The 22932-nt window shown below is 42.5% G+C and overlaps 1 protein-coding gene across 4 annotated transcripts in view; it reads right to left on the bottom strand.

Moving 5' to 3' along the window:
- WAPL (WAPL cohesin release factor) overlaps window positions 1-16539 on the bottom strand; it is a 63612-nt gene extending 47073 nt beyond the window's left edge. For 2 of the 4 annotated variants that reach the window (XM_037497930.2, XM_037497933.2), the window contains exons 1-2: window positions 16089-16539; window positions 13060-13580 (exon numbers count right to left, since the gene is read on the bottom strand). In XM_037497930.2, the coding sequence (XP_037353827.1) occupies window positions 13060-13558 (499 nt within the window). In that variant the 5' untranslated portion in view covers window positions 13559-13580; window positions 16089-16539. The remainder of the gene's footprint in view (window positions 1-13059; window positions 13581-16088) is intronic. The other 2 variants (XM_037497931.2, XM_037497932.2) reach the window with 2 other exon arrangements.
- Between the last annotated feature and the right edge of the window lie 6393 nt (window positions 16540-22932).

Raw genomic sequence — 22932 nt, 5'->3', positions numbered from 1 at the left:
CCCACATACTACTTACTACCTTAAAGTCACAGAATGCCGCAGCAACATGAAGAGAAAAAAAAAAAAATTAATTAGGGCCTCCCCTGGTGGCGCAACAGTTGAGTGCTGGGCTGCGAGGCTGCCCGTGGCTTCTGAGGCACAGGTTCCATCCCTGGCCGCCGGCAAGGGTCCCACATGGCACAACAGACCTCTCCTGCTGCGCCCACTGCGCCCCTCAGCAGTGTATTTTGTCAGTCTGCCTGTTCTGTTCCCCATTCTGGCTCTGGTGAATTCTCTTATCCTCCCGCGCTTCTGACTGTACCCAGTGCTTGTATAAATGAATAAATAAATCTTTTTTTAAAAATTAATTAAAATAAAGTGAAAATCAAAATCAACAAGCAACTATAAACAAGAGACATTCTGCTGGGAGGGAGAAGGGAGTAGGATCAAAACAGGGGTGGGAAGAACACAAGGGACTATGGTAATGGTACACAGGTGAACTGGTGGTGGGAATTTCACGGGGACTATAACTGAGATGAGAAAGCATACACTGTACAAAAATGAAGAATGATATAAAAAAATATAAAAAATAAGTCACAGAATGTTTTGACTATTTCTAACTGTTATATATAATGAAATTCTTCTGGGCCTCCCTGGTGGTGCAAGGGGTTAAGATGCAACCTATGACGCTATCCACAACAACTGTAGCATGAGTTTGCTCCCCGGCCAGGGAGTTACCCACATGGCTCAGCAGACCTCTCCTGCCTCGCCCACTGCTCCCCTGAGCAGTGGATTTCAGTCAATCCATCTGTTCTGTTCCCCACTCTGTCTCTGGTGAATCCTCTCAACCCCCACACCTCTGGCCTGTACCCCAGTTCTTGTATGCATAAATAAAATTTTAAAAAAATAAAAATTCTTCTGACTAAAAAAAAGCTTATGTGAACAAGCTTCACTACCCATGTATTTTAAAATGTCTATAAGCTTTACTTTTTACTCCCATTTCCCCTAAAATCAAAGTCCACATTACGTATAGTTATTCTCATCTGTAGGTTGCCTTTCATACAATGTTTAACCTTGTGAGTTTATTTTGTAAATGTGTTTTCTGTGCAAAGAGTAATAAAGAGCAATATAAAAATAAGTGTTTTAACTAAGTTATACCATTAGCAAGTATAATCTATACATGCATTCAGTTATATGGCCTTAGCAGATAAACTATAATTAAAATATATTATGTATTTTTAGAGCATCCCCTGGTGGCGCAGGTGGCTGAGCGCAGCGCTGTGAAGCTGTCCGCAGCCTCTGCAGCGCAGGTTTGATCCCGGCTAGCCAGGGAGAATCCCACATGGAGCAGCAGACCTCTCCTGTCTCACCCGCTGCTCCCCTCAGCAGTATATTTTGTCAGTCCGCCTGTTCTGTTCCCTGCTCTGTCTCTGGTGAATCCTCTCGCCCTCCCGCACATCTGGCCTGTACCCTGGTTCTTGTATGCATGAATAAATCAATTAAAAAAAATTGGTATTTTAAAAAATACACACACACACACACACACACACGTATTATGTATTCTTACGGCCTCCCTGGTGGCACAGGGGTTAAAGTCTCAAAGTTATCATGGTAATGCTATCCACTCGGCATGAGTTTGATCCCAGACCAGGGAGCTGACCCACATGGCACAGCAGACCTCTCCCATCTCACCCACTGTCACTGTTTCCCCTCGGCAGTATATTTCAGTAGATTTGCCTGTTCTGCTCCCTACTCTGTCTACAGTGAATCCTCTCACCTCCGGTACCTCTGGCCTACACCTTAGTTCTTGTGTGCATAAATAAAATCATTTTTTTAAGATTTATTTATTATGCACAGAAGAACTGGGGTGTAAGCCAGAGGTGCAGGGGAGGAGGAGTGAGAGGATTCACAAGAGTGAGTGAGGAGCAAAACAGGCAGATCTACTGAAATACATTGCTGAGGGGAACAGTAGGTGAGACCGGAGAGGTCTGCTGCGCCATGTGGGACGCTCCCTGGCCGGGGATTGAAGTCATATTGCAGTGGCTGGTGACAGCTTTACAGCACTGTCTTTAATCCCTGTGCCACCAGGGAGGCCCAATAAAATCATTTTTTTTAAGTAAATGAAGTATATTATGTATTTTTAAACTTTTGAATCACTTTACAAAGAGTTCTGCATAAAAGAGTTCTCCTGTCCTATTTCTTCACAACAGTATTCTTACAAAATAGTTTCTATATCACTCATCATAATTTAGCTCTCCAAGAGTCTTAATTATGCCTTCAGAAGAGCAAGGTTATCTTATCCTAAAATGCAGAACAGCAAGTACTTTCAACTGCCCTCCTCCCTCAAACATGCCAGCTTCCCAGTTCCAGACAGACTGAACATTTCAAAACATCAAGTATAGTCTTGGACCACAGATATACAAGGGTAGTCCCAACGGGCTATATCATAGAGTCTAGGTGTACAGCAGGCTACATCACCTATGTTTGTGTTAATTATACTCTATGGTGTTCCACAATGCCAAAATTGCTTAACTACCCCCAATCCCTATCATTAAATATGACTATATAAAAACTAAAAAAGGAGAAAGGGGGGAAAATGAGTTATTTTCTTACATTTAATCCATTTTAATCTAAACTGACTATATAAGAAAAACATATTTCTAGAAAAGTTAACAGTTTGAGTTAAAAGAATGAATGCCAGATCTGCACCTTACTGGTTAGTAACTTTGGACATGTTACCTCCTAAGAAGTTTCCTTTCTTCATCTGAAAATAAGAGCTAATAACATCAAAGTCATAGGCAGGTTGAACATATAAAAAATAAAGGTATTTTGCAGGTTATAGAGCATCACACAAATGCAAATTATCATAATCATTACAACTATATTAGAGTACAGGCTATATTTTTAATTAATCTTTTAGTAAGATTCATAGAGGAAACTAATATAAATTCATCAACACTCCTTTAGACCCTGTATCTATCAGCTTCCTAAAAGGAATATAAAACCATATTCTGGGGCCTCCCCTGGTGGCGCAGCAGTTGAGCGCTGGGCTGCGAAGCTGCCCGCAGCTTCTGCAGCGCCCGGTTCAATCCCCAGCTACCAGCGAGGGTCCCACATGGTGTGCAGACCTCTCCTGCCGCGCCCGCTGCTCCCCTCAGCAGTGTACTTCATCCATCTGCATGTTCTATTCCCCGCTCTGGCTCTGGTGAATTCTCTCACCCTCCCATGCTTCTGACTGTACCCAGTGCTTGTATAAATAGATAAATCTTAAAAAAAAAAAAAATACTCTAAGGCCTAATGCTCAAGTTAGAGAGCAAAGACTGAGTATGTAGAAAATTCTCAATATGAAACTTAGTCCAGTACCATCTGCAACCAGATGCTTAATAAACATTACTAGATTTTAGTATCACTAGACTGGCATGCAATCCTTTGAATGAGATAACATATAAGGGAGGAAATTTAGCATAATGAAAAATACAAAGAATGTGGAGTTGAACTAGGCATTTAAGCCAATAGCCAGATGTGTAAAAATTAGACAATTCATATTACTTCCTTAAGCCTCTTCTTGTTTTATCTAAAAAAAAAAAAAAAGAAAGAAAGAAAGGGCCTCCCCAGTGGCGCAGCGGTTGAGCGCTGGGTTGCGAAGCTGCCCGCAGCCTCTGCAGCGCCTGTCAATCCCCGGCATGGCACGCAGACCTCTCCTGCCGCCCGCTGCTCCCCTCAGCAGTGTACTTCGGTCCTTCTGCCTGCTCTGCTCCCCGCTCTGGCTCTGGTGAATTCTCTCACCCTCCCTGGCTTCTGACTGTACCCAGTGCTTGTATAAATAAATAAATAAATCTTTAAAAAAAAAAAAGTGCAAAGCAGAGACTCAGAAAATGTCTGTAATAAATGTATCTGAAAAAAGATTTGTATCCAGAATCAATCAAGTTCAATGAGTAAATAAACAACCCAATAAAAAAATCAAAAATTTGAACAGGCATCACCAAAGAAACCATACTGTTATTAAATAAGCACATCAAAAGTATTTATCATGTGTCATTAGGGAAATACAAAAGACTAATTTCTTTACTATGTTATGAACTCTTACACATCAATATGTCCCAGAAGAAGAAACTAAAGAGACAAAGGCAATAACAAAAACAGAAGAAACTTTTGAAAAAGATAATTTCACTCACAATTAAAATCAAAGCAGGAGCCTCCCTGGTGACACAGGGGTTAAAGTCTCAGCACTATCAAGCTATTGCCAGCCACTTCAGCGTCCATTCAATCCCTGGCCAGGGAGCTAACCCACATGGTGCAGCAGACCTCTCCTGTCTGGCCCGCTACTCCCCTCAGCAGTGTATTCCAGTAGATCTGCTGGCTCTGCTCCCCACTCTGTCTCTGGTGCATCCTCACCCTCACACCACTAGTCTATACCCCAGTTCTTGTATGCATAAATATATAAAAATAAATCTTTAAAAAAAATAAAAATAACAACATACAATATTGCATGTCAATTACATCCCAATCAAGCTGACAAAAAATTAAAACAAAGCTAAACTACACTTATAAGCACTTAATATGTGTCTGGCACTGTTCAAAATATTTTTCATCTACTAATTTATTTGATCTCATAGCAACCATCTGAAGTGTATACTATCACGAGTTCACAAGCCCTTCTCCACAATTTCAACATCCAAAAAGCTCTGAAAATTTTAAGTTTTCTCACAATGCATTTTGAACCTAAATGAGGTTTTATAGCATTTACCCTCTTCGGATCATTTTTGGGTCATTTTTTTCCTTCAGGAAATAGTCTCCTTGATTACAGCAAGCCACACTAGACCAGACCCTGGTGGTGGTAAGGGAAAAAACATACTTTGTAAATTTCAAGACAAATTTGACACCAAAGGTTTTAAGTAGATAAAAGTAAACCTGTATCCATCCCATCCTGCACATGAAGGATAGTAACTTAAGTTACTGGTTGACAGTCAGAGTTAACTGGTGTTTATTGTCTGAAAAATAAAGCAGGGGCCTCCTTGGTGGCACAGGGATTAAAGGAAACGCTATCAACTATCACCAACCACGGCAGCACGAGTTCAAACCCCGGCTGGCCAAGGAGCTTCCCATATGAGGCAGCAGACCTCTCCTCCCTCACCCGTTGTTCCCCTCAGCAGTGTATTTCAGTGGATTTGCCCGTTGTGCTCCCCACTCTCTTTGGTGAATCCTCTCATCCCCCACACCTAGGCCTTACACCCCAGTTCTTGTATGCATAAATAAATCTTAAAAAAATAATTAAAAATAAAGCAACAGGGTCTCCCTGGTGGCGCAAGGGGTAAGACACAACCTATGAAGCTAACGGCAGCTACTGTAGCAGGAGTTCGATCCCTAGCCAGGGAGCAACCCACATGGCACAGCAGACCTCTCCTGACTCGCCCACTGCTCCCCTCAGCAGTGTATTTCAGTCAATCCACCTGTTCTGTTTCCCACTCTTGTCTCTGGTGAATCCTCTCACCGCCCCCCGCCCACACACACACCTCTGGCCTTAATAACCCCATTCTTGTATGCACAAATAAATAAATCTTAAAAAAAAAATAAAGCAACAATGGAAGCAATCCAAAAGTGTGACATCAACCAAGAACTAGTTAAGGAATTTACAGCATGTATAGAAATTGACAGACCATGGAGTATTTTAAATACTCCATGCAAGTATTTTATTTTTTTTTTTTTTAAAGAGGCATGTTTTTTATTTATTTATTTGTTTGTTTGTTTGTTTTTTATACATGCACTGGGTACAGTCAGAAGCGCGGGAGGGTGAGAGAATTCACCAGAGCCAGAGTGGGGAGCAGAGCAGGCAGAAGGACCGAAGTACACTGCTGAGGGGAGCAGCGGGCGGCAGGAGAGGTCTGTGCGCCATGTGGGACCCTCCTCCAGTGGCCGGGGAGCAGCTGGGGATCGAACCGGCGCCGCGGAGGCTGCGGGCAGCTTCGCAACCCAGAGCTCAACCGCTGCGCCACTGGGGAGGCCCTCCATGCAAGTATTTTAAATACTCTCTGCAAGTATTTTAAATAAAGGGAGAAAGGTCTAAATACATTACGTGAAATCACAAGCAAGGTACAAAACAGTAAGTTATCAGTCTAAGGATTTAATACACACATGTAGAGCCTCCCTGATGGTCTAGGGGTTAAGTCTCAGCACTCTCACCACTATGGTCTGAATTAGATCCTTGGCCAGAGAGCTAAAGCACACATGGAAGAGCAGACCTCTTCTGGCTTGCCCCATGCTTCCCTTAGCAGTGTATTTCAGTAGTTCCACCTGTTCTGCTCCTCATGGAATCTGGTGAATCCGCTTACTGCCGCTGTCCCCTCCGCCCCAGCACCTCTGGCCTACACCCCAGTTCTTGTATGCATAAATAAAATTAAATCTTAAAAAAAGTCAAAAAACCAACTATGTTTTAGAAGGTCTTTGTGTAACCCCAAAAATCTGTGTATTTTAGTTTGAAAAGTCAATTGCCACCTAGAGAGAATAGCCTCCTTGGTATGAGGTGGCCCAGGGAAGTTGGCAGTAAGGCTGTGTTGATTTGGGGAAGGGAGAGGATTGAGTGGACTTGTACTGACTGCCTGGTGTATTGGGCCCAGCTGGGTAGTTTGCTGTTTGTCTTTAAACTTACATGTAAATTTTAGTTTTTGTGTTATAAAATACAAAAATGCTTTATTTTTTTGAACATTTTTATTTATTTATGCACACAAGAACTGGGGTGTAGTCCAAAGGTATGGGAGGTGAGAGGATTAACCAAAGACAGAGTGAGGAGCAGAACAGGCAGCTCTACTGAAATACACTGCTAAGAGGAATAGTGGGAGAAGCAGTAGAGATCTGCTGGGCATCATGGATCAGCTTCCTGGCAGCAGTGGCTGGCAATAGCTTGATAGCTCTAAGATGTTAACCCCTGTGCCACCAAGAAGGCCCCTATAAAAATGCTTTAAATTGCCAGCTGAGGGCATCCCTGGTGGCGCAAGTGGTTAAGCAGCAGCCTATGAAACCGTCCACAGCCACTGCAGCACAAGTTCAATCCCCAGCCAGGGAGCTACCCACATGGCACAGCAGACCTCTCCTGTCTCGCCCACTGCTCCCCTCAGCAGTATATTTCAGTCACTCTGCCTGCTCTGTTCCCCACTTTGTCTCTGGTGAATCCTCTCACCCCCCACACCTCTGGCCTGTACCCCAATTCTTGTATGTATAAATAATAAATAAATCTTTAAAAAAAAAAAAGAGTATAGTATTTATTTGGGGGGTTCAAGAGGGACACAAAGAAGAGTTTGTAGAGTGGCTGGCAAAACTATTTCTTGACATGGGTGGTGGTTTTTATTAATTGAATAAGCTAAACTTCTTTCTTTCTAGGTATTATATTGTGTGATTTTCTGTATCTTTTATTTTACAGAGAAAAAGGTTAAATCACTAGATACTTAAGTTGCAATTTAGTTTTATTTTTAAAAGTCAATATTTACAGGGGCCTCCCCGGTGGCGCAGAGGTTGAGCGCTGGGTTGCGAAGCTGCCCACAGCCTCTGCGGTGCCAGTTCGATCCCCGGCTGCTCCCTGGCCACCAGAGGAGGGTCCTACATGGCGCGCAGACCTCTCCTGCCGCCCGCTGCTCCCCTCAGCAGTGTACCTCGGTCCTTCTGCCTGCTCTGCTCCCCGCTCTGGCGAATTCTCTCACCCTCCCGCGCTTCTGACTGTACCCAGTGCTTGTAGAAATAAATAAATAAATCTTTAAAAAAAAAAAATTTAAAAAAAAAAAGTCAATATTTACAGGAAATATTTTATAGAAAATTATGTTCTCTGCAAGTATTTTAAAATCAATATATTCATGATCAGTAATCCCACACCAAATGAAATGAGGACATGTCCACATAAATGTGAGTTTGTTTATATCAGCTTCATTCATAATTGCCATATATCCTTCAATTAGTGAAATGGATTGTGGTACATACACACGATTGAATACTACTTAGCAAAAAGAATGAACTCATGACACATGCAACAACATGGAATGCTTTTAAAAGTATCATGCTAGGGCCTCCCCGGTGGCGCAGCGGTTGAGCGCTGGGTTGCGAAGCTGCCTGCGGCCTCTGCGGCGCCGGTTCGATCCCCGGCTGCTCCCCGGCCACCAGAGGAGGGTCCCACATGGCGCGCAGACCTCTCCTGCCGCCCGCTGCTCCCCTCAGCAGTGTACTTCGGTCCTTCTGCCTGCTCTGCTCCCCACTCTGGCTCTGGTGAATTCTCTCACCCTCCCGCGCTTCTGACTGTACCCAGTGCATGTAAAAACAACAACAACAACAAAAAAAAAAAACAAATAAAATAAATAAAACATGCCTCTATAAAAAAAAAAAAAAAGTATCATGCTAGGCCCTCCCGGATGGCGCAGCAGGTTGAGTGCTGCGCTGTGGAGCTGTCCGCAGGCTCTGCAGCGCGGGTTCGAGGCCAGCCAGGGAGCAACCCACACGGCGCAGCAGACCTCTCCTGTCTCACCCACTGCTCCCCTCAGCAGTATATTTCAGTCAGTCTGCCTGTTCTCTTCCCATTCTGTCTCTGGTGAATCCTCTCACCCCCCCCCATCTCTGGCCTGTACCCCAACTCTTGTATGCATAAATAAATCTCTTCCCAAAAAAAAAAACCAATGCTTGCTTTGCAGTACTCGTTTTTGTTCACTCTGCTGCAGAGTTCCAATTCAGTTGATCCATCATAAAAACACTTTTCTGCTGCCTTCTATAAAATATCACTAACTTAAATAACATTCAGGTGCTTTAGTTGCTTTTCCTCTATTTCTTTATTTTTCTTCATTATTACACAAGTCAAGTTCTTCAGAACGCAATACTTTTTCCTCTTATATGCACCTTAATTTCTTCTACTCCTCCACTTTCAAGTAACATACACTTAATTGCTAGTTAATCACCTCCAACCAAGATTTCTTATTTAAATTCTATACTACTATCTCTTTGAACCTAGCTCACAAACACTTCTAACAGTTGTTCATCATGACCAGCAGAAGTCAATGGCTCTATTCCTAGAAGGCAGAAACTTCTACAGTTTTCTTGTACTGTCCCTGTCTGGTGTTCAACGTGAATCTGAGAAGAAAGTTGGTGGTGGTCACCTATATTTTTGATATTGCTCAAACCTTGAGAATGACCTTTTTCATTCACTAAGGTATCTGTTAAACATTAAGTTCTACTTTGAAACAAAATTAATTTACTTAAAATTACAATGTAATAATTTGCATGTTAAATTACCATTTGTGTACAGAACAAAAAATGTTCAAGATACTTATTACCTGTAAAAAAAAAAAAAATGACAGCTTTATTCACCTAGTATTTTAAGTAGTTCAGTCACCATTTTATTTTGTTAAAAAAATTATTTAAATAGGGCCTCCCTGGTGGCGCAATGGTTAAGATGCAACCTATGAAGCTATCCGCAGCCTCTGCAGCACCCAGCCAGCCAGGGAGCAATCCACATGGAGCAGCAAACCTCTCCTGACTTGCCCCACTGCTCCCAAAGCAGTGTGTTTCAGTAGATTCACCTGTCTGTTCCCCACTTTATCTCTTGTATGCATAAATAAATCTTTAAAAAAAATTATTTAAATAGAGGCAAGAGGGCCTCCCCGGTGGCGCAGCGGTTGAGCGCTCGGTTGCGAAGCTGCCCGCGGCCTCTGCGGCGCCGGTTCGATCCCCGGCTGCTCCCCGGCCACCAGAGGAGGGTCCCGCATGGCGCGCAGACCTCTCCTGCCGCCCGCTGCTCCCTCAGCAGTGTCCTTCGGTCCTTCTGCCTGCTCTGCTCCCCACTCTGGCTCTGGTGAATTCTCTCACCCTCCCGCGCTTCTGACTGTACCCAGTGCATGTATAAACAAAACAAACAAACAAATAAATAAATAAATAAAAACATGCCTCTATTAAAAAAAAAATAAATAAATAAATAAAAATTTAAATAGAGGCAAGAGGGAATCCATAATTTGTTCCATGTCAAAGTTATTTCCAATACTAAAGTGAAAACTGATCATACAGTGGCAGTCTTATTTTAAATATAAAAACACTGGTCTCACTGACATCAGAATATAACGGCACTTTATGAAAAGAACCCTATAGATATCTCAGTTCTCCCACTAACAGTGTAAGCTATTCAATCTTTCTGAATTGTGTTTTACCTCTATAAATTGGGAATAAAGCCTGCCTTACATACTTGTGATTAAGAATCAATAGATATATAAAAGGTTCAGCACAAAATAGGAACATAATAATAGGTCTCTTATCTATTTCTCTTAACTCCTGCTGATACTGTACTTTCAGAATTTAATAACTCACATTAATCACCTGAACTTTATCCAATGATTAGGGGACAATCTCATCTCAGCTCACATATTCCTTGCCTAATTAAAGCTTTCATTTCCCTTTCTAAAAATCATCTTCAATTCTAAATCAAACCTCTTAATTCTCTGACAATAACATCTAACTTATACATATACAACAGCTTTAAGCAAAGGGAAAAAATTTACTGGCTACAAAACCAGTCATGCAAATTAAGAGCCTATGCCAGAGTTGTCTTTTAATATTTGGCAGGATATGAAGACTGAATCCCAGCTGGCTGGCAGGGTAAGTATGCCAAATAGAAATGTAAGTCTTTACACATGTTACTCTAGAGTACAGATTAAAAACCTGTAGCAGACAGCAGAAAGATGGAGACTAGAAGTAGTCTCACTCTTTTACCCCTAATGCACATAGCCCTGGAATTCCACACTATAAGGAATGCTCTGAGATCTCTCAAAAGGGTAAATCTTTACGTCCTGCTAGTAGTCCTTTTTAAATGGCACACCTGTTTGAGAACTCACTGGGTTTAATAGCAACTGTAACTAAATTATTTGCAGATAAAAAGATGAAATCCTGACTCTGTCTTAAAATAATTCAAAAGGTAAAGGATAGGAGGCAGAGTAGTGTGTAGAATAAATGGAACAAGATGTGCCATATACACACATCTGCCTAAGATGGAAAGAGGATACATAGGGTTCTTTTAACATTCTATTTTCACGTGTCTAATCACTCCATAGTAATGGTTTTCTTCTTTTTCTTTTTAATTAAGTCAACCTTTCCCTGAAGTTGTCAGTCATAGTTGGTAATCTTGTTTCCAGATCCCTTAGCATCTATTTGGAAAGTACCAGCCACTTTACATTTTATCATGCCCTCATTCTGAGTTTCCTCTTCAAATCAGACACACTTTTAAAAAACATTATCGGGTATAAAATATTTAATAGAACCTAAAAATTAACTACATACTCCTCCCTATAAAGAGATGCCTGCTAAAACAATGCCAGGAGAGATGATATAAATTTGAGCTTGGATCAGCCCTCTTTACTGACAAAATACAATTCTACAGTGAAAATGGTCTCAATGAGCAGAAGATTCCACTGGAAAAATACAATGGAAATTGATTTGTATACCTCGAATAAGCTAATCACAGAATTTCTCAATGTTCTTGAATAAAATGCCTGTAAATGACCTGTACAGGATGTCTAAGACCTAAATAGATATTCAAGCATTTCTAATCTGAAGTTCAAAACTTTATTCTCAGAAGGATCTCAATTTCATTAAATGTAAAGAATCACACTTTAAATTGTCAGAGACCCCCTTTATCAAAAATCTTAGGTTTGGGTTTCTAAATTTTGACTAAAATCTGAAGGCTATCTGAATGAGTAAAGGCAATGACTATGTGACAGACACAATGCAAGAAAAGTGTCTAGGCACATTTCAGAGAGTCAAAAAGGAGCAACAAGGTACAGAAGGATCCCCAGAACTATAAACAATTTCCCTTCTTACCCTCAAGAGGGCTGCCAGGGCTTTTGCAACTCTAGGTAGTCAAGGGAGAGGAGGAAAAAAAAAAAAGAGTATGTTACACCATTTCCTCCTACAAAGGATATCTTATAAAGGAAGGAGAGGGACAAGTTGTTCTTGAACATGATTTATCTACATTTTAATACTCATTTTCTCTTACAAAACTCCATTTTTATAGAATGGTATCAGCCCCAGAATTAAAATTACAACTTAGTTACATCAGACCAGAAAGCTAACATCTCATCTGTACAGAAAGTTTCCAGTTCTCACAAACAATTTCAAATGGCAGTTTGGACATACATAGATGGAGCTATACAAGCAATTGTTGCCTATAAATATGGTAGCTTCAAAGTTCCTATTCCCTTTCTTCTTAAACATTCTTCCTATTGCTACATCTCTGCCTGGAATGATGTACTTGTCTGCAGGACAGCACTTAGAGAAGCCTATGTCTGCCTTCTTTGACCAATTTCACCACTGCTCAGCCTCATCTTCCTTTCTCCAGCCTATCTGCCCCATTTTCCAGATTAACTACCAACAGAAAGCAAGCATCAGCAGAACACTAAAATGCTGGATAACTGATGTGGAACAGCATTCCCAGAGTCTAGCACAGTGGAGGATACACAATAAGTGGCTCAACATGTTGAAAAACAATAAATGAATTTCATTCCAATTCTGCCACTAGCCAACCAAATCAAAATTAACTGGGAGGAACCAAGAGAAGGACAGTAACAACTAGCTCATCCTCTCATGTAAGGGTGAGAAGAAAAGTGAAAAATGTTCAGCATATTTAGTGAAGCTAGGCAAGACAGCCTTGTATAGTACTCTTTGAGGCACGTAAATTAAGGGCAAAGGACAAATTATTCTTAAGGATTCAGTACTAGGAAATGCTCATCTCATTTTTATTATCAATAACTATCCAAATCTTCCAGTAATAGAAATACTATGTAATCCTAACACAAGAGATATTTCTTTTTGGAACTGGAGCTTGAGATTTATAAAAACTGCTTCCAATCTTTCTGTAACAGTATTGTAATAGTATAGAAACAATGAAATCCAAGTTGGTTAAGTAAAATTTCACCCTTCACTGGTTTATTAAATCTTTTTAAAAATGATCTATAATCCCTAATAGTCATCATTCAGAAAGAAATCCCAAGTACATACAACAGTGTAGAATTTAACTAAGTGGCTTACACAATGCTCTCTTGGATCAGAATGAAGAAAATCAAAACTTACCTGAAGTCATTAATTTAGCACAGCTACCTTTGCTTGCATCATCTTCTAAAATACGGTTTGTGCTCTTTTCTTTCCCAAGCAAAGTATCCTCCAAATGTAAGCATTTATCAGATACAACACTGTCTTCACCCACCATATGACTAATTTTGCTATTAGCTTCAAGTACAGAAGTGATGTCTTCCAGCTGAGCAGCGTCACTAGATTCTGAATAAGAGGAACCCTTACCCTGGGCTAAATTCTTTGAAGAAACTGGTAGAGACTCATCATCACTATCAAATCCAAAAGGATCGCCAGTATTTTCTTCTTCCACCTTAGGTTTCTTCGGAATTTCTTGGATATCTGCTTTGAAATTGGGCCTCTTCTGCCCTAATTTAGCCATAAATGTGGTCTCTCCCCATTTTGTGCTAAGAGTGGTCCGTTTGTTGGAAAAGACTTCATCAAATTTTGAACTGCCATTTCCTCCTTTCCTACTGTATGTTTTCCCAAATCTGGATGTCATTTTGACACCTGTTTCATATTCTCTGTGGGAAAAAGTAAAAACAAACAAAAAAAAAAATAATCACTAAATTTTTAACAAGTATTAACAGCAAATATAAAAATAAGAACCTAAGGATTCTCCCCATGTGGCTTTTTAACATTCAAGACACAAATCTCTGACATGGTTAAATAAATATAAAGGGGGTTATAAAGACAGGCTCATTTTTTTTTTAACTCTATTTTCTATTACATGTCCGTTTTTTAGACATTGAGTACATATTCATTCATATGCTACTTATAAAGTAAGAAAGTGTATTGACCACTTTCTTACTAACTTATACAGCATCCACAAAGCCAAGTTACAGTGGAAGAGGGTTTTTTTTTTTAAGTTTCAAATGAACCGACTTATTCTCCTCATATACATCATTTTTCCCCTTAAAAAAATCTGAAGGATAGTTATCTCTAATATGAAATTAAGCACAAAACGTTAACTTTCAGGATTTCAAAAATGTCAATTAACTAAATCTAGTTCTCTGAAATTTCAGAGAAATTTCAAATTTATTCACAAGGGGAAAAACAATCAGAAAAGATGATGCTATTTTTTCATGTGTTATAACCCTCACTATTAACCCAACCTTAAGGATGATTCTTGGCCTAATATAATTTGAACTGTAACTTCAAAAATACTCCTTAGTTGGTCATCTCCCTAAGTGCAAGAAACCATACCTATTCTATCTTCTTTGTCCCTACAGAGCTGTGCTCATTTGCTGAGTTACATTTCTGGAGCCTTGGATTATTAAATGAAGCAATATAAACATAGGACACTATTTTCCTCTTTGCTGTATAAAAGGGCAAATCAATTTGCTTTATCTACATAATAACAAATACTGGATAAAAAAAATCTTAGGACAGTAAATCAAGAGTCAAACATTTTTTAAAACAAATTACAATACTTTTAAATACTATCAATGCTTATTCATTTCTCATACTTTGACCTTCTAAAGTTTAAATATCAATTATTAAATATAACTGGGAAAAAGTGAGGTACAGTTTAGAGGCTTAGAGAAAAAAGCTCCATATTTTGAAATTTACAACTGGAATGATATCTGACCTTTACTTTATGATATGTTTCGATCTGTCCTTCAAATGTTTTTCCTTTAATAACTTGAATTCTTGAAACTTAGAGCCTGTTGTCTTTTTTAAGTGAAACTTAAACTAAGTATATTTAGCAGCTGCAAGAACAAAGTCATTTCTTTCCACTGCTCCAAGAATGTAAAGCACTAATTTACAGACCTACATTTACATATAGTACACCAACAAAGCTGGACCACTTTGAATATACTTAACACAGTAATCACCTAAAAATGCTGACTAAAGGCCAAGCCAAAATCCTGGACTTGAGCTCCTTTAGGCCCACACCAGAAATACTCATTGTAAAAATGGTCTTAGAAACACAAAGCATTCACTGTTCCAAGTTGAAAGTCTGAGATGAATATTTAATATTAAGGAGTTAATTATTTTAAGCGCTAAGAAAATCGTTCTTGGCTTTTAATAGTCCGTGTCTTTTACAAATACATACTCTAAGAGGTATGGAATGGAAAATGTAGATGAAACACTTTTGTCTTAGTAACCTAAGTTCAGAACCCAAGTGCAAGGCAATTCATTATATAATAGCCCCTACTTTTGCTTTCCTGTATAGTTTTTCCACGTCTTTTTCAGAAAGCCCCTGTAGTCTATTGTAATGGCATTAGCTAAGCCTAGAGTGTGAAGTATACATAAACTTAAAAATAAGTGCAGCCCTATCCGACATTGTATTGTAAGTGCATTTCAAGTGCACAGGGTTATAAGGTTCAGGCTTCAAATCCCAAAGAGCAGCCTAACTGAAGAGAAAAAAACGACTGATTCACAACCAATTCTTTTCGGTCGTTAGGCCTTTGCCTCAGCCCAAGGCCAGGTCGAATTTTCAGGGAGGTGCGTGGGGATGGAAAGTCTTCACCCCTAAGCCCCGACACCACGTCTAGCGTCTTGGCGGATCTCCGAGAGTTCAGGGGCTTCCACTAAGAAACAGCAGCAGCAAAGGGCAGCCCTAACCGCCCCGAAATCCTCACCTGGGGGTGGTCGGTGCGACGGGAGGTAGCCGGGGAGGCGCCCCCCCGCCGGCTGGACGCTCGCACAACTTTTCTCCTCCCCACCCCCACCGCCCAGGAAAGGGATGTCGCTTCCGACGCCCCGGAAGCCTCCGCCACCAAATCCCCAGGGCAGTGTGAGGCCTCGGGGGCGGCCGGGGCGAGAGGAAAAGCCGGCAAAGGGCTCAGGGCTGAAACCAACACACTTGACCGCGCTGGGAGAGGGACGTCCATCAGCAGCGCCCGGAAAGAACTCGGGAAAAGCAGGAAAATAAAAAGAGTTCTTCAGGTCGTTCCCCTGCCCAACTTCCTCGGAGGCCGGGCGGGGGAGCGCGCTCCACTCCCCTCTCCCCGTCCAGAGCCCCTGCCTCCCCCACCCTCGCCGGCGAGCTCCGGGCCTAGGCGGCCGCCCGAGACCTCACTTACCCTCGGCGCCTGGCGGGTGCTCTGGCCTCAGGCCGCCTCCGCCTCTCCCGCTCCCAACGGCCCACGGGTGGCGCGGGAAGCCCGCGCGGGAGAAGAGGGCCGGCGGGTGCGCCAAGAGGGGCCCGGCGCTCCGCCGCCGTCAGAACCCGCGACTCGGCTCTCGGTAAATAGGAAACCCGGCGGAGGGGGGGAGGAGCGGCGGCACCGCAACTTCCCTCCCCGCCTTGAGCGCCGCCAGCAGAGCCCGAGCCTAGGCCTCCCGGGCCGCCGCCGCCACAGCCGGTCCCGGAGCCAGCTACGTGCCCCCTCTGGGCCGCCGCCGCCTCCTGCGCCGCCGCTTCCGCCGGTGAATGGTCAGCGCTGGAGTTTGAACAGGGCCCTGAACCATCTCAACGCCATTTGCGCTCCCGGCCCCCACCTCCTTCCTCCAACAGCCGCTCGCTCCGTCACTCCGCTTCCCACAGGCCCCGCGCGGCCGCCCGACCCCGCAGCCAATCGCGCGGCCTCTTACTCAAACCGCCGCGCAAGCGCTGCGTCCCGCATGCTCCGGCGCCCGCCATTGGCCCGGCCGCGCGGCCCGACGGGAGTTGTAGTCCGGGTCCGCGAGGTCGCGGTGCTGAGAGCCCAGCGCGGGAGCCGGCCGCGGGCAGAGCGGTCGGGGCAGGCCCGGCCCGCCTGGGCTGGGGAGCTGGTTCCAGCTCCGAGCCCCACCGGGAGATGCAGGTGCCGTAGGGGCGGGCCGAGGGCGCAGTGCAGGCAGCTGTATCAATCGCTTCCCCTCCAGGGACCCGCCGGTGTCTGGGGACGCTGGGTTGAGCAGCTGCTCGGGCCTGCTGGGGCCGCCGCCCGGGAGAAGGGAGGCGGGGAACTTGGGGCTCCCTGCTGTCCGCGACCCGGGGCTGGCCCCGTGCGGGTACCGACGGCGGGAGCTGGGAGACACCCGACTGCAGGGGTCGCGAGGAGATGTCGCCCCAGCCCTTAAATGCTCTCCCTCCTACTCTTCGGCCCTTTGTACTTCTTTCAACGCCTGTCTCACACCTGTTAACATTGGCCCCGAGAATTGGATAATATTAAGGAATTAATGTTACCCATGTCGGGTGTTATAACAGTAATGGAGTTTTGTTACACACAAACACAGGCATACTGAAACTCTGACGGGTACAATGATGCGGTGTCCGGGATTCCCCTTCAAATAACTCCTACCAAAAAACTGGAGGGAGAATAAAGAAGCCAGTCGGTTGTTTTTAATTGTGGATGCTGCGTAATCAACATGGGCTCTTTATTCTAGCCTCTCTACTTGTAGATCTGAAATTTTCCTTAATAAAATGTTTAAAGAACTGAACCAGTGATTGCTTCAGGGGAAGGAAAGGAGGTGGCGGGTGGCGGGTGACGGGAGGAAAGAGTGTTTTCCCTACACACCCTTTGTGATGGTGAGGTTTCTCCCTCTTAGTGTATTTCATACTCAGAAAACTGGAAAGTTTGAAGGGATTTTTTTTTTTTTTTTAAGGCTGCAGTGGTAAACAGTTCTAGAGTGGCACAGTCTATTCCTCCTGGAAAGGGGCACGATGCATCAGGCTTGTATCATTGGTCGCAGGTTAATGGAGAGTCAACTTGGAAAATAAAAAAATGCTAATTGTTTTCAATGAAAATCCCTCCCCTTATTCCACAAATGGGTAATTGCCTTTGAGTGCACCCAGAAGTTACCAAGCTCTTCCAATGTACCTGAGAAAGTGCGAATAAAGAAAAACTAGAACTAGTTCAGAGATCCTGCAGCCCTCCCCAGTTGGAATTTAAGGTTGATCTTAGCATGATTGAGTTGCTTTACTTCTGAGGGTCTTGCTTGCAAAATTTATATTCTGACATTTACTATTTCCCAAATAGTGTATCAGTACTTTCAATTCTTTGGTAGTTTATTTGAGTGGAAGCTCTAGCAGGTCTCTGTGTGTTCCACTGTGGGTGGTGTGCAAGTGACTTTTATTTGGGTCAGTTTTGTCTTTAAAAAAAAAGGCATAGGATCTTGTTTTGTCAGTTTGTTTGAAGATTGCAGGCAAAGGTGCAATCTGCACTTACTATAATTATTTAGATGACACTGTGGTGGGTGCTAATTAACAGGTAATTATCATCAGAGGCAAAGGCTAAGATCAAAAAACCAGAAGTGGTAGACAGACAAATGCAAGATCTTCCTATAGAAAAGTGTTGTGACTCCTCCAAGACCAAAGGATACCCTAGCACAGTTCATTTTGCCCTGGCCTAGTTAGTACTGGGGACTTGGTTGTGTCAGTGACTCCACATGAAGCTGAAATGGAAGAATTATTTTTTTTTAAAGATAGCTAATCTGCAGAATCCTTTTGAGTGCTTTTTGTGGGGTAGTTGTGTTAAGTAATGGAAACTGGTAGTGTTACTGCTAATTAAAGAGTGGTCCTGGTCAGTGGGTTATAGGCATAACCTGGGAGCTTGCTAGGAATACAGAATCCCTGGGGGGAGGGAAATAATTTTTTTAAAAAATACAGAATCCCTGACTCCACCCCAACTCCCCTGAGTCAGAATCAGTACTTTGACAGGATTCCTCCAGGTAATTGGGCCACACACTAAAAGATGACAGCATTGGTGTAGAGTATACCCATAGCATTTGACTGCAATTTAATATTCATTAGGGTGGAGGAGGGGAAAGAAAGAACATTAAGAACCTACTGTGCATCAGGTATCATGGAAGTCCTCATTTACATCGCTGCCTGTTATCCCTATTTATAGGTAAGGAAATGAAGAGGCTGACATTTGCTCAACATATTATAACTAATGAGGGAATCAACTTCTTCTTAAACATCGGATACCCATTATTTCTTGTAGACATTCTTGGTAGAAAATGGTATACGATTTGAAATTTTTTTTAATTATGTGTATTTAGCCTGTGGAAGCTTACTATATGAATACTGAGCAGAGCTATATTAGGGCTCTTCAGCCTCTTTTTTTTTTAAGATTTATTTTATTTATGCATATAAAAACTGGGGTACTGACCAGAGGTGCAGGGGCCAAGAGGATCCAACAGAGACAGAGTGGGGAGCAGAGCAGGCTGATCGACTAAAATACACTGCTGAGGGGAGCAGCCTGTGAGACAGGAGAGGTCTGTCTGCTGTGCCATGTGGGTCAGCTGCAGTGGCTGTGGATAGCTTCATAGTGCCAAGACCTAAACCCTTGCGCCACCGAGGAGGCCCCATCTTCACTCTCTATGTCTGATGATAAAGACAGGCAGAGAATACTCATCCTAGACCCCTTCTGGAGGAGTTCAAATGGCCTGCAGACTGCACCACTTTCCTCCCTGGCACCACTGAGGCAAGCAAATGTCCTCAGGTCCCCACACCATTTCCCACTATAGCCCTGAGTTCACACCAGAGTAAGCTACCTGAATTCCACTGCGGATTACACAGGGAAGCAAATTTTTGTTTTATTTTTATGTTACTGCTTTTGTTTTCTAGATTCCCTCAGCTCCACACTCTAGCAGCCCATTCCCTCCAGACCTTAGATTGGTTTTCTTCACTTCATTCAAATCTGCTTCTCTCTCTCTCTCTCTCTCTCTCTCTCTCTCTCTCTCTCTCTCTCTTTCACACACACACACACACACACACACACACACACACACAGGTAGCCAGTAGGTGTTTTCCCCTTTGCTGGAATGCCTCTATACAAACTCAGAAGTCTGATTTTATTTCCCATTTAATGTCACATTTATGCCAGAGAGAAATCATGGATCTGAGTCAAGCTGTACTCTGATACTGCAGGCTGCTCTCCCTTATGCTACCTGGAGGGGGCCAAAATCTCCACTACCTTGAATTCCACTCAAATGAACTCATATTTCACTTTAGCTGAAAAATAGAAAATCTAATAAAAGAAAACAAAACAGGGGCCTCCCTGGTGGCGCAAGGGGTTAAGCACCGCACTATGAAGCAGTCCACAGCCTCTGCAGCACAAGTTCGATTCCCTTCCAGCCAGGGAGCAACCCACATGGCAAGGCAGACCTCTCCTGATTCGCCCACTGCTCTCCTCACCAGTGTATTTCAGTCAGTCTGCCTGTTATGTTCCCCACTCTGTGTCTGGTGAGTCCTCTCACCCCCGCATCTCTGGCCTGTACCCTAGCTCTTGTATGCATAAATAAATAAATCTTAAAAAAAAAAAATAGTAAAAGAATTTGTTCTAGCCCAGCACAGGAATTGTCAGAACAATTGGTGCTAAATAGCTGTGTAGTCTTTTTCTGATAACATGTATTAAAATATTACAACTTACAGAATACAGTTCAGGGAATTAGAAGTCAAAAATTGCTGCTTGGCTGCAGGAAATTTTTCCTTGTCATAGACTGTGAAATAAAAGTACAAACTGTACACTTGCACATTGTAGTGGTTGTGTTACTATACCATACTGGTCACATATGACTTTTTAGTTAATCTACTCTGACCAATGAAACATTCCCACTCCCAAATGTTCACTATTCATACTTTATTTTTTCTCCAGGGCATTTATTACCTCATCTAACAAATCACATAATTTGCATGTTTATGTATTTATCTTCCCTACAAGGAGAGAGATCTTTGCCTCTCTTTCCAGCTCTATCCTTAGCACCTGGAAGAATATGCGGCACATAATAGGTGCTCAATAAATATTCGTTGAGTAAATGCCTCCATTTATTTCCTTTCATCTACGATTATATCTTGAAAGAAAAATGACTTGAAATTAACAATAGTTTCACGTGAATTGTTGACTGCATTTTCCCAATGGTAGGGGAGTTATTTTCTTCTTGATTCAGATAGGTTTTCATTTTGAGAATTGAGATGAATAGTACTATAATCCCAATTACCTTGTTTTCCAGGATAATTGGAATATGTTCTCTAGAGATGGTGGCATCCTTTGGGGAATGAACTGCTATGTAGGTAGTTGAAAGACAAAGCAAGGTAAATTGTCTGAAGATGTACTGCCTGATAAGGATTGGTACCCAATAACCTGGAAGAGGTTTTGCTATCTTGAAATAGCTCTCTTCTCTCCGGGGACCTCACCCCTAATGCCCTATGGTATCCCTACCTGGCCCCCAACAAAAACCCACTTAGGATTTCCCATCACACACAGAAATCCTTATAACCTACAATGCCAACATGGTCTGTTCCCTGACTACTGCCATCCCTTTCCACCTGCCAAACCAGCCTTCTATCTACTACTAGAACCTGTCAAACAAGCTTCTGCCTCAGGGCCTTTGTGCTTGCTGTTCCTTCCACAAGTACTAGAGATGTGCACCTGACACTCCCTTACCTCTTTTTGGCCTTCACCCAGTTGTCTTCTCAGTAGTGCCTACCCTGTCCATGTTATTTAATTTTTTAAAAGATTTATTTTTTTATGCATATAAGAGCTGGGGTGTAGACCAGAGGTACGAGGGTTGAGACGATTCACCAGAGACAGTGGGGAACAGAACAGGCAGACCAACTGAAATACACTGCTGAGGGGAGCAGCAAGAGAGACAGGAGAGGTCTGCTGCTCCATGTGGGTAGCTCCCTGGCTAGGGATCAAACTCCGTGCTGCAGTGGCTGCTGGTAGCTTCATAGTGCTGTAACTTAACCCCCTGTGCCAGCAGGGAGGCCCTGTCCCTGCCATTTAAGTGAAGCTCTGCCCTCTCAGCACTCCATGTTGTCTTTTAGTGTTGTTTTTTTGTAGTAATCATCATGTTTAATTTACATGTTTACTTGTTTATTATGTTTACATCCACTAGGATATAAACTCTGTGAGCACAGGGACTGCTGATTTTTGTTCACAGCTGTATGCCCAGCACACCTAGAATAGTGCTTCACACACAAAAAGTATGCCATAAATATTTGTTCTTTCTTTTCACAAACCTTTTCCTTTTGCAAAGCAACAGAAGCAGCAGTAGCTCCCTGCCCACAGTGTCTATGTAGGTATCTCTTTTTCTCTATGCTTTTCCCAATAAACCTGCCTTTTTAAAATGTAACATTGAAGATTGTGTTCAACTATTCCATGTATTTACTAATTTTTTTATGTATTTGACCTGGCAAAGATTACAAAATATACACTGAAACTATCTACTATAAAAACAATTTTGTCAATTTCTCCCTATGATTCTACATTTATTTTTATATTTTGAGGGCATTTTATTGAGCACAAACAAGTTGAGAATTGTTACAGCTTCCTTGAATTTGAAGCTTTTTAAGTAATATGTGAGATTAATTGCACAATTCACCTGAGTTTTCCATCTCTTCGTGTATGCCCGCCTTTTGCACTGTAACTTTACAGCTCTCCCCAGAATCTGGTCTGCCCTTGTAACTTGCCTTGACCAAAAGAAAGTAGCAGAAGTGATCTAGTTCTGACCCTGAGCCTTAAGAAACCTTGAATATTTCCATGTTCTCTCTTGGATCCCTGCCTCCACCATGAGAACAAGGTTGGGCTAGCCTGCTGGAGCTGGAGGATAAGAAGCCACAAAAAAAAAAGAGCTAAGATCATCCTACACCACTAAATAGTCAGCAGAATCCAAACATACAAGCCAGCTGGTATCAGTATAGCCACCTACTGGCAGCTGCCCACAGATGTACATGTGAGCCCACCCGGACCAGAAAAACTGCCCACCTGACTTGTAGATTCATGAACAATAATAACTAGTTACTACGTTAAGCCTCTGAATTTTAGAGTGGTTTGTTCTGCTACATTATTGTGATAATAAATAATTGATGGTTAATGCTTCCTCATTCGGGTCTCCGCCTCAGAAAGACTTTCCTGACTATCTAGGCAATCTAAATCAGCTCCCGAGTCTCTGTATAATAAACTATTGTGCTATTTTTCTCACTCTTGTCACTTC

The sequence above is a fragment of the Talpa occidentalis genome, unplaced genomic scaffold (assembly GCF_014898055.3).
Source record: "Talpa occidentalis isolate TD23 unplaced genomic scaffold, MPIMG_talOcc4v2.1 talOcc4.8, whole genome shotgun sequence".
Taxonomy (NCBI): domain Eukaryota; kingdom Metazoa; phylum Chordata; class Mammalia; order Eulipotyphla; family Talpidae; genus Talpa; species Talpa occidentalis.
Note: the sequence above shows the minus strand (reverse complement) of the source record. Positions and strands in the feature narration are given on the sequence as shown.